This window comes from Garra rufa, chromosome 5, assembly GCF_049309525.1.
Source record: "Garra rufa chromosome 5, GarRuf1.0, whole genome shotgun sequence".
In the NCBI taxonomy this organism is placed as follows: domain Eukaryota; kingdom Metazoa; phylum Chordata; class Actinopteri; order Cypriniformes; family Cyprinidae; genus Garra; species Garra rufa.
The window spans coordinates 17161115-17175955 of record NC_133365.1 but is presented as its reverse complement, the minus strand read 5'-3'; the positions used below and the strand labels follow the sequence as shown (position 1 = coordinate 17175955).

The window sequence follows — 14841 nt, the reverse complement described above, 5'->3', positions numbered from 1 at the left end:
CAAAACCAGTCATAAGGTTAAATTTTACAAAACTGAGATGTATACATCATATGAAAGCTCAATAAAAAAGCTTTCTATTGATGTATGGTTTGTTAGGATAGGACAATATTTGGCCGAGATACATCTATTTGAAAATCTGAAATCTAAGGGTGCAAAAAATCAAAATACTGAGAAAAACACCTTTAAAGTTGTCTAAATTAAGTTCTTAGCAATGCATATTACTAATCAAAAATTACATTTTGATAGGTTTACAGTAGGAATTTTACAAAAAATCTTCATGGAACATGATCTTTACTTAATTTCCTAATGATTTTTGACATAAAAGAAAAATCAATAATTTTGACCCATACAATGTATTTTTGGCTATTGCTACAAATATACCCCAGCGACTTAAGACTGGTTTTGTGGTCCAGGGTCACATATGTAAACTAAGGAGAAATTTATACACACTCTGTTGTGTATAACACTATGCTGTGTTAAGTGCTGGGTAAAATATGGGCAGACTCAGCGATTTTTTTTTTTTTTTTTTTTTGTGGACTCAGTGGTTAGGTTAAATGTGTAACCCAATCTTCTGGGTAGTTTAATTTAACTCAACTATTGTTTCAAAATTATTATATGGCTGGCTTAAAATGAACCCAATATAGGTTGTAAATTAAAAAACAGACTATATATAGTCTAGTAATCACTAGAGGCATCAGTAATAATCAAAAGGTGAACATTTATTAATAAGCTGTTTGCAAAAAAAAGTAAATAATTTAATTATATATATTATATAGTCAACTTACTAATAAAGGTTTGAGAAATGTTAATTTCCAGGCAAGTGATTGATTTTAAGCAAGAAATATAGCAATTTTTAAGCAATAGTTGACTTAAATAAAAGTTTTACCCAGATTTAGCCCAACTGCTGGATCAAAACAACCCAATCACTGTGTTTGTTCATATTTTACCCAGCTCTGGATTGTTTTTAACCCAGCATTTTTAGAATGCATTTACTTCAATGACCTTGGGATGAATTGGTTGCAAAAATGTCTCAGAAAAGTGACTCTGAGAAGAGTACTCAGAGTTTTCTGATCCATTTTTTTTTTTCATCTGAAGGTCACTTGAGTGAATGAAGTTAACCGAATAACCATAGTTCAGATGTAGTTTATCACATTAACTATGAACATGATCCACTAACATTTGATAACTAGAAAGTATCCAGATACCATGCATTTATCTTTACTTCTAATAGTATATCTACAGTCAAACCAAACTTTATTCAGACACCTTCAAGATTTCTCACATTATTACAGTTTATTCGCTATAGTTTAGAAAATGGTAATAAAATACGACAATAACTCCGAGTTAAACTGTGTCAGAACAAAATCATCTTGATAATGTCAGATAACGTTGATAGAAAGGTATGTAATGGATTACAATCAAGCAAAAAACTGTTAGTATGACTATCAATACTTTGTTGACCAATTACAAAGCAATGTTTAATTTTGGTAAAAATTTATGATGAATGTTTACACTTTATACTTTATTTTGCTATCCTCACTCACATTAATGAACTGTAGTGTCCTGATAAATTATATTTGGCGTCTGAATAATTTTCTATATCTTTTCTTAAAAATAATGTCCATTTGATTTGATATTTTATTTCTAATGCAGGGATTTTGCAAATCTTTGTCTTAAGTGCCCTTTCTGGGTCTACTTCATATACACTAGACTTTATAAAATACAGTGACAGGGTCTGTGGTGATCCATTAGTTCCCGTGCACACTTTTCCCATCTCCCCGTCTGTTGTGTTAAAACTGTCCAGAATTTTGCCCATTTGTCTTTGACATCCTCTCAGATCTCCAGTAATACTCCGGCACCTCGGGTGAAGTCGTCTGAATTCACGACAGCCTCTTTCATAGCGCGGTGCACCTTCAGATTGTAATTGGACAGTTGAACCTTCATGAAAAGGACACCCTTTGTGAGTGGGCCGTGTGACTAAATGCTAGCACAGGACATGCTGGCTAATCTTTGCCTGTGATGCTGCATAATTTGCTGTAGGGCCTGTCTGTTTCGGGACTCGCGTGTCTTTAAGTGTCGCCGGGTAGGCCATTAACATTTGCCGCTTGACACATTTTAATTTCGGTACACTTCCGAAAGCAAAAGCCGAGGGCACACGCGTGAGCGGAGGGACAGCTGTATCGATCAGCTAACATTTTAGTTGAACATTTTTTCTTCATGGTTGTCGGGGGAAAAAACATCAATGAAAATGTCAGAGGAAGAAATGTCAAGAGATTTGAGGAGAATAAAACAAAAACAATTACATTGCAATTGTTCTTAATGTTCAGATGCTATTATAAAAATGATCATTCAGTCACATTCAGTGCAGTACGTTTGACCTGAACTACCTAAGTTATCAAAATTTGCTTTAGAAAGTGAATTAAAGTGTTTTTTTTAGCTTTCTTCACAGTTGTCCCATTAGCTGGTAATGTTATTCTATGCAGTCTAAATCTCCCTCCTTAAGAGCTCTCTAATCATCACACTGATTTCTTTCTTTATCACCAGCCATCTGGTTCAGGTGAGCCTTCACGGCTGCGCTGAGACACACATCTGTGCCGTTCTGTCAGCCGCTGACAGTTGTAAGCCAAAAGAATACAATAGTCAGACACCGGCGGAGGTGATTTCACATTCAAGAGTTGCAGAACCTTCGGTGCTTTCCGCACAAAGGTTAGCCAAAGCAAAGGGGCTGAGATAAAACCAGCTGCGAGCGGCGGCGGCGGCGGCAAGCCTTGTGATTTGCTATTCTGGTATTTTTAGGTCTGTGCCTTTTTGACATTTTAGAGTTCTTGTTTTTAGCTTAGGTTTTGAGGTTGGATTGGTGTTTTTGTTTATGTTGCTGCGATTTTGTTGCAGAAACTCTTCCAAAGATTGTTTTGTTTGTTTGCTGGTGCTCCAAATACTCTGCTCCTTTCCTTAAAGGTGAAGCGTGTAAGCGTGTAAGTGAAAGATGGTGTTGGATCCCAGTTTAATATGCAAAGTAGGCCATTTTTATGTTCAAAACTTTTAGGCACCCAGGCCTGCTTGACACAACTATACAATGGCATTAGTTAGAGGGTGGGACTATTTGACGATCTATTTCTTATTATTATCAATGTTAAAAATTAGTTGTGCTGTTTAATGTTTTTGTGAAAACCAGGTTTCTCCTTTTCAAGATTCCTTGCTGTATATAAAGTTCAAAAGAACATTATAAAAGTCTATTCTGTCACTTTTGATTAATTTAATACATCCTTGCTGAATGGAAGTATTAATATGTTTGGGTTTCAACTACTTATTTGAAAAGCAATGGCTACATTTTTTTTTATTTTTTTATTTTTATCAGTATTGAAACCAGTTGTGATGCTTAATATTTTTGTAGAAACGGTGACTATTTTTTCCAGATACTTTGATAAATAGAAAATTCAAAAGAACAGTTTATTTCAAATAGAAATATTTTGTAACAGTACCTTTACTGTCACTTCAATTTAATTTGTCCTTGCTAAATGAAAGTATTAATTTATTTGACAACCAAAGGCCAACAGTTATGACTTCTTAATATTTTTGTTTCTTTTTTTTTCCGCTCCAGAATTGTTTGATGTATATAAAGTTCAAAAGAACATTATAAATGTCTATTCTGTCACTTTTGATTAATTTAATACATCCTTGCTGAATGGAAGTATTAATATGTTGTTGTTGTTTTTTTTAAACATTAGTTTGGGTTTCAGACTACCTATTTGAAAAGCAATGGCTATTTATTATTATTATTATTATTATTATTATTATCAGTATTGAAACCAGTTGTGCTGCTTAATATTTTTGTAGAAACGGTGACTATTTTTTCCAGATACTTTGATAAATTGAAAATTCAAAAGAACAATGTATTTCAAATATAATTTTTTGTAACAGTATCTTTACTGTCACTTTTGATCAATTTAATTTGTCCTTGCTAAATGAAAGTATTAATTTATTTGACAAACAACAGTCATGACTGGCTTAATTTGTGTTTTTTAATATTTTTGTAGAAACTGTTTTTTGTTTGCTAAATAGAAGTTCAAAAGAACATTATAAATGTCTATGCAGTCACTTTTGATCAATTTAATACATCCTTGCTGAATCAAAGTATTAATTTGTTTTTGTAAAAAGACGTTTTGAAAAAGTGTTGAAACCAGTGTTGAAACCAGTTGTTCTGCTTAATATTTTTGTAGGAACATAGACTTTTGTAGATAATTTTTGCAGGATACTTAGATAAATAGAAAATTCAGAAGAACAGTTTATTTGAAATGGAAATATTTTGAAACAATATAAATATCTTTACTAGCACTTTTGATTAATTCAATGCATTTCTTGTTGAATGAAAGTATTAATTTATTTTAAAAAAGTAATTCTTGGGATTAGTTCAGGGGTCGGACTATCTATTTGACAGACTTTTTTTTTATTATTATCAATGTTGAAACCTGTTGTGCTGCTTATTATTTTTGTGGAAAATTATCATTTTTTTTTTCAGGATACTTTGATGAATAGACAATTTAAAAGAACAGTTTATTTTAAATTTTAAATATCAATTTAATGCATTCTTGTTGAATAAAAGTATTAATTTATTTTTAAAAAGTAATTCTGGGGATTAGTTTAGGGGTTGGACTATCTATTTGACAAAATTTTTTATTCTTATCAATGTTGAAACCAGTTGTACTGCTTTATTTTTTTGTGGAAACTGTGATTATTTTTTCAAGATACTTTGATAAATGAAAAATTCAAAAGAACAGTTTATTTGACATATAAATATTTTGTAACAATATATTTACTGTCACTTTTGATCATTTTAATTTGTCCTTGCTAAATGAAAGTATTAATTTATTTGACAACCAATGGTCATCATTAGCTTATATTGTGCTTCTTAATATTTTTGTAAAAAAAAACGTGATATATATATATATATATTTGTGGGAACGTAGATTTTTGTAGATTATTTTTTCAGTATACTTTGATAAATAGAAAATTCAAATGAATGTAGTTTACTTGAAATAGAAATATTTTGTCACAATATAAATGTCTTTATTGTCACTTTTGTTCAAATTAATTTTTTGGTTAGTTTGGGGGTTGGACTACCTTTTTGACAAACATTTTGTATCATTATCAATGTTGAAACCAGTTGTGCTGCTTAATATTCTGCTTAAAAAATGCATTTTTGATGTTAGTTAGTTTTAGGGGTTGGACTACCTATTTGACAAACTTTTTTTTATTATTATCAATGTTGAAACCAGTTGTGCTGCTTAATATTTTTGTGGAAACTTATTTTTTCAGGATACTTTGATAAATAGAAAATTCAAATGAATGTAGTTTACTTGAAATAGAAGTATTTTGTCACAATATAAATGTCTTTATTGTCACTTTTGTTCAAATTAATTTTTTGGTTAGTTTGGGGGTTGGACTACCTTTTTGACAAACTTTTTTTAATTATTATCAATGTTGAAACCAGTTTTGCTGCTTAATATTTTTGTGGAAACTTATTTTTTCAGGATACTTTGATAAATAGAAAATTCAAAATAACAATTTAAATCAAATAAAGGAATTTTGTAACAATATACATATATTTACTGTCACTTTTGATCAATTTATTGCATTCTTGTTGAATGAAAGTATTAATTTATGTATTTTTTAAATGCATTTTTGGGGTTAGTTTAAGAGGTTGGAATACCTATTTGACTTTTTTTATTATTATCAATGTTGAAACCAGTTGTGCTGCTTAATATTTTTGTGAAAAAAGGTGATTATTTTTTCAGGATACTTTGATAAATAGAAAATTCAAAAGAACACAATTTAATTATCATCTTATATTGTGCCTCTTAATATTTTTTTTGCAGAAATCATGATTGTTTCAGAATTGTTTGATGAATAGAAAGTTTGAAAGAACATAATTTCTGAAATTTGTGTAACACTATAACTCTTTACTGTCACTTTTGATTAATTGAAAGTGTCTTAATATTAATTTATTAAAAAATGCCATTGATTTGTCTATGTGACGATCAATGGGCTTCGGTCATCACTGAAAATAGTCAAAATTTTCCTCTTTACATGTGTGTTAACCTTTTTAAGCCCTACATTTCATGATCGCACAGACATTCTATAGCGGCTGTTCAGTCAAGACGACACAGCTCATGGCATATGCACAATGGACAAAGCTCTGCGAGTATGCGTGTACGTGTGTGCGCTCGTTGAAGTGCGCGTGGGTGTCCGCGTGAGTGTTTGCGCGCGTCTGCCTCCCCTCTCCACGAACACCTGTAAGCTGAGCGTTTGCACTGGGTGAATATGGGCCATTGTTCTGGCTGGCAGAGTGGTGCTCATAAAGACCGCTCTGTGCCAGCCCTCCCCGCGCGCCACTCTACCCCTCCAGCTCCTTATTGCTCCCGCTCCGACTCTTCCTCCAAACAAATTTGCCGTAACTCTACCTGCAATTTGGCCTTGAATTGGGAGCAAATAGAGCAGGTATTGTGTGTCGTGGGGAATAAGGGTTGTGTGTGTATGTGTGTAGAGGGTAAAGAGAGGGAGATATATTGGAATGGGAGAGGTAAGGAAATGATACCCGGCTCTTTTATGTGGGGTAAAGTAGGACTCTTATCAGTGGGAGCACCCAGACAAGAGAGCTACTACTACAGGAAACTAGAGCAGCCTTCACCTGCTTTGCATTTAGATAAAATACACCCGCCCGAAAAAAAAGAGACAGGAAAAGAGAAACAAATGCTTTGGTGTGTGTCTTCACGATTACAACCCGCTGTGTGCTACAAGGTGGCACCTTTCTGCTCCATGTCACCTGTCAGCCAACGAGTCTGGGAATGTTTTTTTATTGGGACAAATAAGAAAAAATGTGACTCTGGACCACAAATCCAGTCTTAAGTAGCACGGGTATATTTATAGCAATAGCCAAAAATGCATTGTATGGGTCAAATTTATCGATTTAGTTCTTTTATGCCACAAATCATTAGGATATTAAGTAAGGATTATTTTCCATGAATATATTTTGTACACTTCCTATCATAAATATATCAAAACATAGTTTTTGATTAGTAATATGCATTGCTAAGAACTTCATTTGGACAACTTTAAAGGCGATTTAATCAGTATTTTGATTTTTTGAACTCTTCCAGTTTTTCAAATAGTTGTATCTCGGTCAAATATGGTCTTATCATAACAAACCATGCATCAATGGAAAGCTTATTTATTCAGCTTGATATAAAACCTCAATTTTGAAAAATGTTCCCCTTATGACTAATTTTGTGGTCCAAGGTCACAAACTGTATATATTAATTTCAGCTTAATCTCTAAATATAACACCAGAAATTGATTTAAACTCAATAAAAGTCAATAAGAATATTACTTATATACATACATACATATATATTTTTTTATTTACTACAAAACCACCCATAAGGTTCGATTTATTTATTTATTTATTTATTAACTACAAAACCACTCATAAGCTTAATTTTTTATGTTTGATTTTTTAATAAATAAGCTTTCCATTGATGTATGATTTGTTAGGATAGGACAATATTTGGCCAATATACAACTATTTGAAAATCTGGAATCTGCAATGCATATTACTAATCAAAAAGTATGTTTTTATATATTTACGGTAGGAAATTTACTAAATATCTTTAATTAATATCCTAATCGATAATTTTGACCCATACAATGTATTTTTGGCTGTTGCTACGAATATACCCGTGCAATTTAAGACTATAATAAAATTAAATTAAATAACTAAAATATGAAATGAATACATAATGTGTTGACAGTTATATAGTTGTGTTGCAAGAGGATTGTAGTTATTGTGTTTTATGTTAATTATTATTTATCCTGTTAATTGTTATAATTTATAAATGTATTTCCGCAGATTGTGTTGGTAGACCTTGAGATGTTTATAACTGAAAAAATTTGAAAGCTGACTTGAACTGTTTTAATCACAAGTCACTAGTGATGACTGTATGTTTTAGCACATATTTTAAGGTTGCTCTTTTTCAATAACTTTCTAATTAGATTTAGTTCAAATCACACTGGGTCTAAAGAACACTGAACAAAAGCGTTTCACAACATGCCAGAAGATGGCAGTGCGGCATCACTCAATCCAAACATCCCCACCTAATGAGTCCAGCCAAAAAGCAGATGAGTTATTGACGTCCATAATCAGCCTCTCATTTGGCGTATTTCTACCCACCGTTGGCACTATTTAAAATAATCAACACAATGTGATGACTTAATTTCTGAAGTCCAAGTACAGGGGCTGTTGTAGGCTGTGTTGGTAACACACTTTTAATGTGCTAATTCTCAAATGCCTGCTCTGAAGTGCACAAGCCTGCACTCCACAACACAAAGTGCCAAAATGATATTGAAATTGGCTGCCAAAACGTGTCCGTCCTCCATTCCAAAAATCCAGCGAGATGCTGAAACACTTGGCCGCTCCAGATCGTTCTCCCAGTTAGAGCAACGGCTTTTGTTAAGGGACTTAATCTCAAGTGCTTTCGCTTGGATAAAACCAAATAGATCGTTAAAATGAAATCAAATTTACATGCTACTTCATGTTAGAGATGGATGTAGCGTCTATGCAAATGCTCATATCACTTAGTTGTTCAGTGAAATTCATTAGGGAAGAGAAAGAAAACGCACATTGTGGGGGCATTCTTTCATCATGCTTCAGATTCAATTCTTTACTGTTCATTTCATACATAAAGACTACAATTTTAGTAAAAGAAAGACATCTTTGTCTGATGTCCTTGTCTTTGACAAGAATCCTTGTTGTCCTGGTGTATTCCACCTAACCACAGTTCAATTCTAATAGATATTGATGGTAACAGCAATAGTGATTTGTGGATTTCTTTCGCTGCTTTTTGTAGATTAATGGACTGACAGGAAATTACATTTCAGATGCCGTTTAATGAATAGATGTCATGGTCTGTATTAGGTTACTGTTGGTCCTGAGGCTCACTGAATCATTGTAAGACGGGATCTGGGCAGGAGGAGAGGTTACAGTACGTGCCCTGAGCAGAACAACATGGCTCTAAACTACAGGAACTCACACGGGGGAAGGGGAAACTAAACGCCACGGCTCCGGAATGGCCGCTTGGATGCCTGAATACCTGGATGCGCTCTGACAAAGCCTGTTGTCGCGTGTTCGCAGATTCGGTTTCTCCCTTTGCTTTCTTTCACCCAAACCTTTCTCTTCGCCTTCAGTTCGCTTTTTGGGGTTCGTGGCCCTTCCTTCCCCGAGGAGCTCTCTCTGTGGGGGGACCGGGGGTGATATGAGTGTCTGGGCTGGAAGAATGGCCCCAGAACTCTGGGCATCTCTCTCTTGGCCGCTGGGTTGTGTGAAAGAGAGAAGGGTCACTTCCAAGCAGGGCGAGGTGTCGGCTAACATCAGCTGTCAATCAGACTCTGGCCCTCAGCTAGAATAACCAAACTAAAGAATGGCGTTCAGCGACAGGTTAAGGAAAACAAAATGGATGCTGCGGAGACAAAGAGTGATGGATTAATCTCAAAGAGTGCATTTTGTAATTTTAGATTATATTAATTGAGTCAGGGGACAGAAAAAAAAAAACAGAAGAAAATCTGTCAACGTATGTTGAAGGCTGATCTGTTATATTTGTAATATTTTTAATACTAAATCAAGTCATTATGATTTTATGAAAGCACAGATGGAAGATATTAATTCATTGTGAGGAAATTCTAATTACTTTGTCTGAAAAATATATTTTGCTCTAATTAATGGGACAAGCTACAGATGTTTTGCTCAATTTTGCAAGAAACGTGTTTGCTCTATAGGAGCAGGTACTAAAAGCCCAAATGTTACAGGATTTGTTTATTTATTTATTTACTAAGCAGCTTGTGCATATTTTGCTACATGCAAATTCCCAGATAAGTTAATTCATTGCATATTAAGTGCATGATTTGCATTTTTATTTGTATTGATCCGGTTTTCTGATTTATTTAAATGTAGCATATTTGTATTCATTTCTACATCTCTTCTTACGATTTGAAGTTTTACAATAAGATGTCATTTACAATGCATTTATTACACTATTTATTCATCTTTGTTAATGTTAGTTAATAAAAATGCAATCGTTCATTGTTCATGTTAGTTCACAGTGCGTTAACTAATGTTAACAAGCACATAATTAGTAAATGCTGAAATTAACACAAGATTAATACATGCTGTATGAAGTATTGTTCATTCTTAGTTCATGTCAGCTAATATAGTTAACTAATAAACCTTATTGTAAAGTGTTACCAAAGTTTTAATATTAAAATTGTGAAAGAAAGCATTTAAAGATAACATTTGAACCAGGGTTGATAGTACATATATTATACACCTTAGACATGCCTAATTTGTGCCCCATGTCTTTTTTTTCCCTCTCATTGAAATGTTCAGTCTGTGCGCGTTGGTTAACAGTGCTGTAATGGATAGTGTGAAGGGCACGGAAATACATCTGACCTGTTTCTGCAAGATTCAGAGATTTTCCGCTGCTCTCCATGTGTGTTTGTGAGCATGTCTGGTCCGGTCTGATTTAATGTTACATACAATTTTAGAATGTAGCGAGGTCTTTGCAATGTGCGTTTATGTATATAATAGCCTGTCTGTGGATACATGGCTTAAGTGCATTTCATATACTGTAAAAGGGATACTTGTTTTTATTTGACAAAACTTTTAAAACCTGAATACTTACACTCAATATCACATCTGATGTTTTTGTATTCAGTAAAATGTATTAGTATAAATGTCACTAATATCTGATTCCTTTTATTATCTGTGAATAATATCGGCATGGTTGTGATGCTGCGATTTTTCTTAACTGTAAATGTGTCTCCCAGAAACAATTCATTTTGGTTTAATTAATTTAATAATAATAATAATAATAATTTTTAGTTATATAGCGCCTCAAGGACACTTTACAATGAATGTAACAAAGAAGAGATAGTACGAATAGACATTGAAAGAAGCAGTAATCAAGTAGAGAAACATTAGGTTAACAAACATACAAGAAGTCAAATATAACAAACAGGAAATACAAAACAAAACCTAAGAGACAAATATGCAGAGTACAGGTTGATCAAACAAAGTGGTCAGTTTATCAAATCAGATGTGTAACATTCAGAAAACAAGTGAGTTTTGAGTAAAGATTTAAATTCTGAGATATTATTAACAGAACAGAGTGAGCATGGTAGAGAGTTCCAAAGTTTGGGTGCAATAACACTAAATGATCTGCCCCCCATTGAAGAGAGGCAGTACCGAGGGACAACAAGAAGGCCAGAATCGGAGGAAATTTATTTTGCTTCTTTAATTTAGTTTGGATTAATGGCTTTACTAGAAAACGTTTTTGGGTCTATTCATATTATATATTCAAGGTTCATATGAGCAGGTTTCATATGAGAAGGTTTTAGAGTATTTTTTTAACTTTGTAACTAGAGAATGTAAAATATCAATATATAGAGCATATCTCAAACGTTTTTATTTCAGAAAATATCAAGGTCCCACTTTATATTAGGCGGCTTTAACTACTACTCACATTAGAAAATAAGTACAATGTACTTGTGTTCAAATTGTATTGCAAAACACTTTTGCTGCTATTGAAGTGGGATACAGGTAAGGTTAAGGACAAGTTTGGTGGTATGGTTAGGTTTAATAGATGGTTCAACAGTGTAACTATAAATGTAATAGCAGAAAGTAATTACAGATGTAATAACATGCAGGTATTTTTTAAAATAAAAGTACTATGTAAAAACATGTATGTATATTTAAATGTAAGTACATAGTAGTTAAGACCACCTAATATAATGTAGGACCAAAATCAAATTGCTAGTCAGGTTCTGTTTCCCTCGACAGAGTATGTGAACATTTGGTTGAAGCCGTGGGGTGATGGGAAGTAGGGTCGCGTTTACTATAGAGCAAGACCAGAAACGTGTATTTTGCTTTATGTTTTAAACCTTTCTAATGTTATTTAAGGAAAATGAGAATTTGTTGCAGATGATTGACTCATTCATTGTGTTTTCACACTGAAAGACTTTAAAAGCATCATCTGTGCTCACACATGACAGACTGTGAAAAATAATCATTGTGTTACTGTTATGTGTTTCAATAATAACGGGTTGTCAGGTGTTCTGAAGGTATCCAATAAAAAACGAATTTAGATATAAAGAAATTACATTTAGAGATTAAAGGAATTAAATCTGAGTTTCCCCCCAAAATATAAAAAGGTACAATAAATCACAAATGTTGGTCTTTTTGTTCTTTGCTATTTTTGTTTTTGAAACACTTACATAGTTTAGAAATGTTTTAATGTATGTTTTGTAAATGCATCGTCAGAATAATATTTGTCCATTACATTTCTTCCTTTCTGTAGCTTTTCGTTGTGGTGGTGTGGAATTTTGAGCTCTATATGATCCCGCTGGTTCTCCTGATGCTGCTGGCCTGGAACTACATTCTCATTGCTTCAGGGAAGGACACGAGACAGGGAGATGTGGTAAGTTCTGTCACACACTGTCCTGCACCTGTATTTGTTTCTAGTACGTTTAAAAGCACCCTCTCCACATTCTGTATTTAATATTTTGTAGTATTATAACATCTGTTTGAATTCCAAATATTTAGTCTCATTCATCACCCATAAAAACTTTTGAAATTGGTTGTTTTGCTAAGTACGGAACAGGTGGGAAGCTGGCGCATTTCTGCGTGGCACTCCAAGCTGTTTATTTATTTAAATAATTTAATTAAAAAGTGTCAGCACAGTGTCATTCTGAAGAGGATGTTTTTTTTTTTTTAAATCAGGCACACGTATGCTTAGAAAGTGTCAAAATGCACTTTCATTACATTTTTGCTTTGAGTTTGTCTTTTGTGTTGTGTTACTGTTCGACTGAATGCGTGAGCTTAAGGAATCAACGGGACGGAGGTATAAAGAGCGCTCACCTTGAAGTTTACTGAATGGAATCGATTTTGAATCTCTCTTAAAAATAAAGGTGCTTCACGATGCCATAGAAGGACCCTTTTTTGTCCATACAGAACCTATAACATCTTAAAGTTCTTTAGATTATAAACAGGTAAGAAAGAGATGGTTCTTTAAAGAACCTTTTACTGAATGGTTCTTTGTGGAACCAAAAATGGTTCTTCTATGGCATCGCTGTGAAGAACCCTATAAAGCACCTTTATTTTTAAGAGTGTAGTGTGGATTTTTGAAAGTCGTTCAGTTGGAGTTTAAGAACTTCACACAGTAATTGAATAAAAGCTTCAGACTTGAATAAAATCGTCACAACCCAAGGTGGATATAGTAAATTAATTGTAGATCACTATTTCAGGGTGTGCATACGTTTTTACCAGGAATAGTCCTATTATATATATATATCTGAAATATCTAGGATATCCTTTGAGTAAATGGGACAAGCATATGAACTACATTTTTTTGCGTGTCCTGAATATAAGCAATCAAAGTTTCAATGTTATAGGGTCTCTGTTTTTTTTTTCTTAAATATCATACTTTGAGACACTCTTCCTCAAATTTTTGCGAAGAATAGAGGCTTGTAAAAAGTAGCATGGACCGAAGGACCTTAAAAAAAAGTGTACAGTAATTCTATTGTCCTGTAGATGGCGACATTGTTTGCAAAAAGAGCTCCTATGTAGGCTTATCTGTGTATTTATTATTTACCAATGTCAATACTAATACACTTTTCTTCCAGTTTAGAGATAGAAATCAATCATTTATAAAGAAATAAATATATTTTAGTGCATAGATATGATCTTTTTTGATTTAAACTGTGGTGGTAAATGTTTAATTATATATTAATGAGTTTATGTTATATTTACACTATAATATATGTAATTGGATTAAATGTTCCAATGATCATGGTAAATACACACACCCACACACACTGCTCTATAATGTAATTTGTAATATATTAGTTTTTATATGTAATGAGCTTGTGTGTATGTATGTGTGTGTGTGCCAGAAGTTAGAGATTCAGAACTAGGTAACGGGTCAGAGGTGATACTGTCAGGATCTGCGGATTTAAAACACATGAAAAGGCTAGAGTCCGAGGTAATGCCCTTAACCCGTTATTCCTCCCTCCACATCTCTGCTCTCTAACAGGCCATTGTTCTGCATTTTGACGACTGTAACCACAACACACGGGCTGGTGAGAGCAAGAGAGTTCAGAAACAGTAAACACACACACACACATGCTTTCCATTAGCCTCAAACTCACTGATGAGCCTGAGCTTGGACACTGTTTCCCTGTGCTTCACTATGAACTTCAGGGGAAGGAATTTAGGTGTCTTTAAGAGTGTGTGTGTGTGTAATGATTAGTACCTGATGTCATTTACATTTTTTTTTCACTTGCTATAAGCTGTTTTACCTTGTTGGCTTTTAGCTTGTTATCTGAAAGCGATGCGGCAGTTTAGATAAGCCCATGCTTTCTGAGTTTACAATTTGTGTTTTATTTTCATAAGTACACACTTTGATGTAGTTTTGAAAGGACTAATATTTTCCCCCAGTGGAAGTGCCCCATTCATGCTTTCATCACTACAGTTAGAGATGCCAGGCTCCCTGTGCCTGGCAGGATGTCATTTTAGATAACTCTAACTGTAGCTCTGCGCTAAACCTGCTGACACATAAATGCAGGCTGCGGTGCTCCAGCAGTCCAAGCTGTTTTTTTTGTGTGTGTGTGTGTTACTGAGACAGACAGAAATGAGAAACGGAGATGCTGCCCAGCCTAGATGGCGAGACTTTCTATGAAACTTTTCCAAGTGTTTGTATGACATCTGACTATCAGCACCACATGTTTTTGTAATGT

At 33.7% G+C, this 14841-nt stretch overlaps 1 protein-coding gene across 1 annotated transcript in view; it reads left to right on the top strand.

Moving 5' to 3' along the window:
- The window catches only part of mctp1a (multiple C2 domains, transmembrane 1a), a 107861-nt gene that overhangs the window by 61158 nt on the left and 31862 nt on the right, over positions 1 to 14841 (top strand). Inside the window, exon 16 of the mRNA XM_073839994.1 lies at positions 12405 to 12524. Within this exon, the coding sequence (XP_073696095.1) occupies positions 12405 to 12524 (120 nt within the window). The remainder of the gene's footprint in view (positions 1 to 12404; positions 12525 to 14841) is intronic.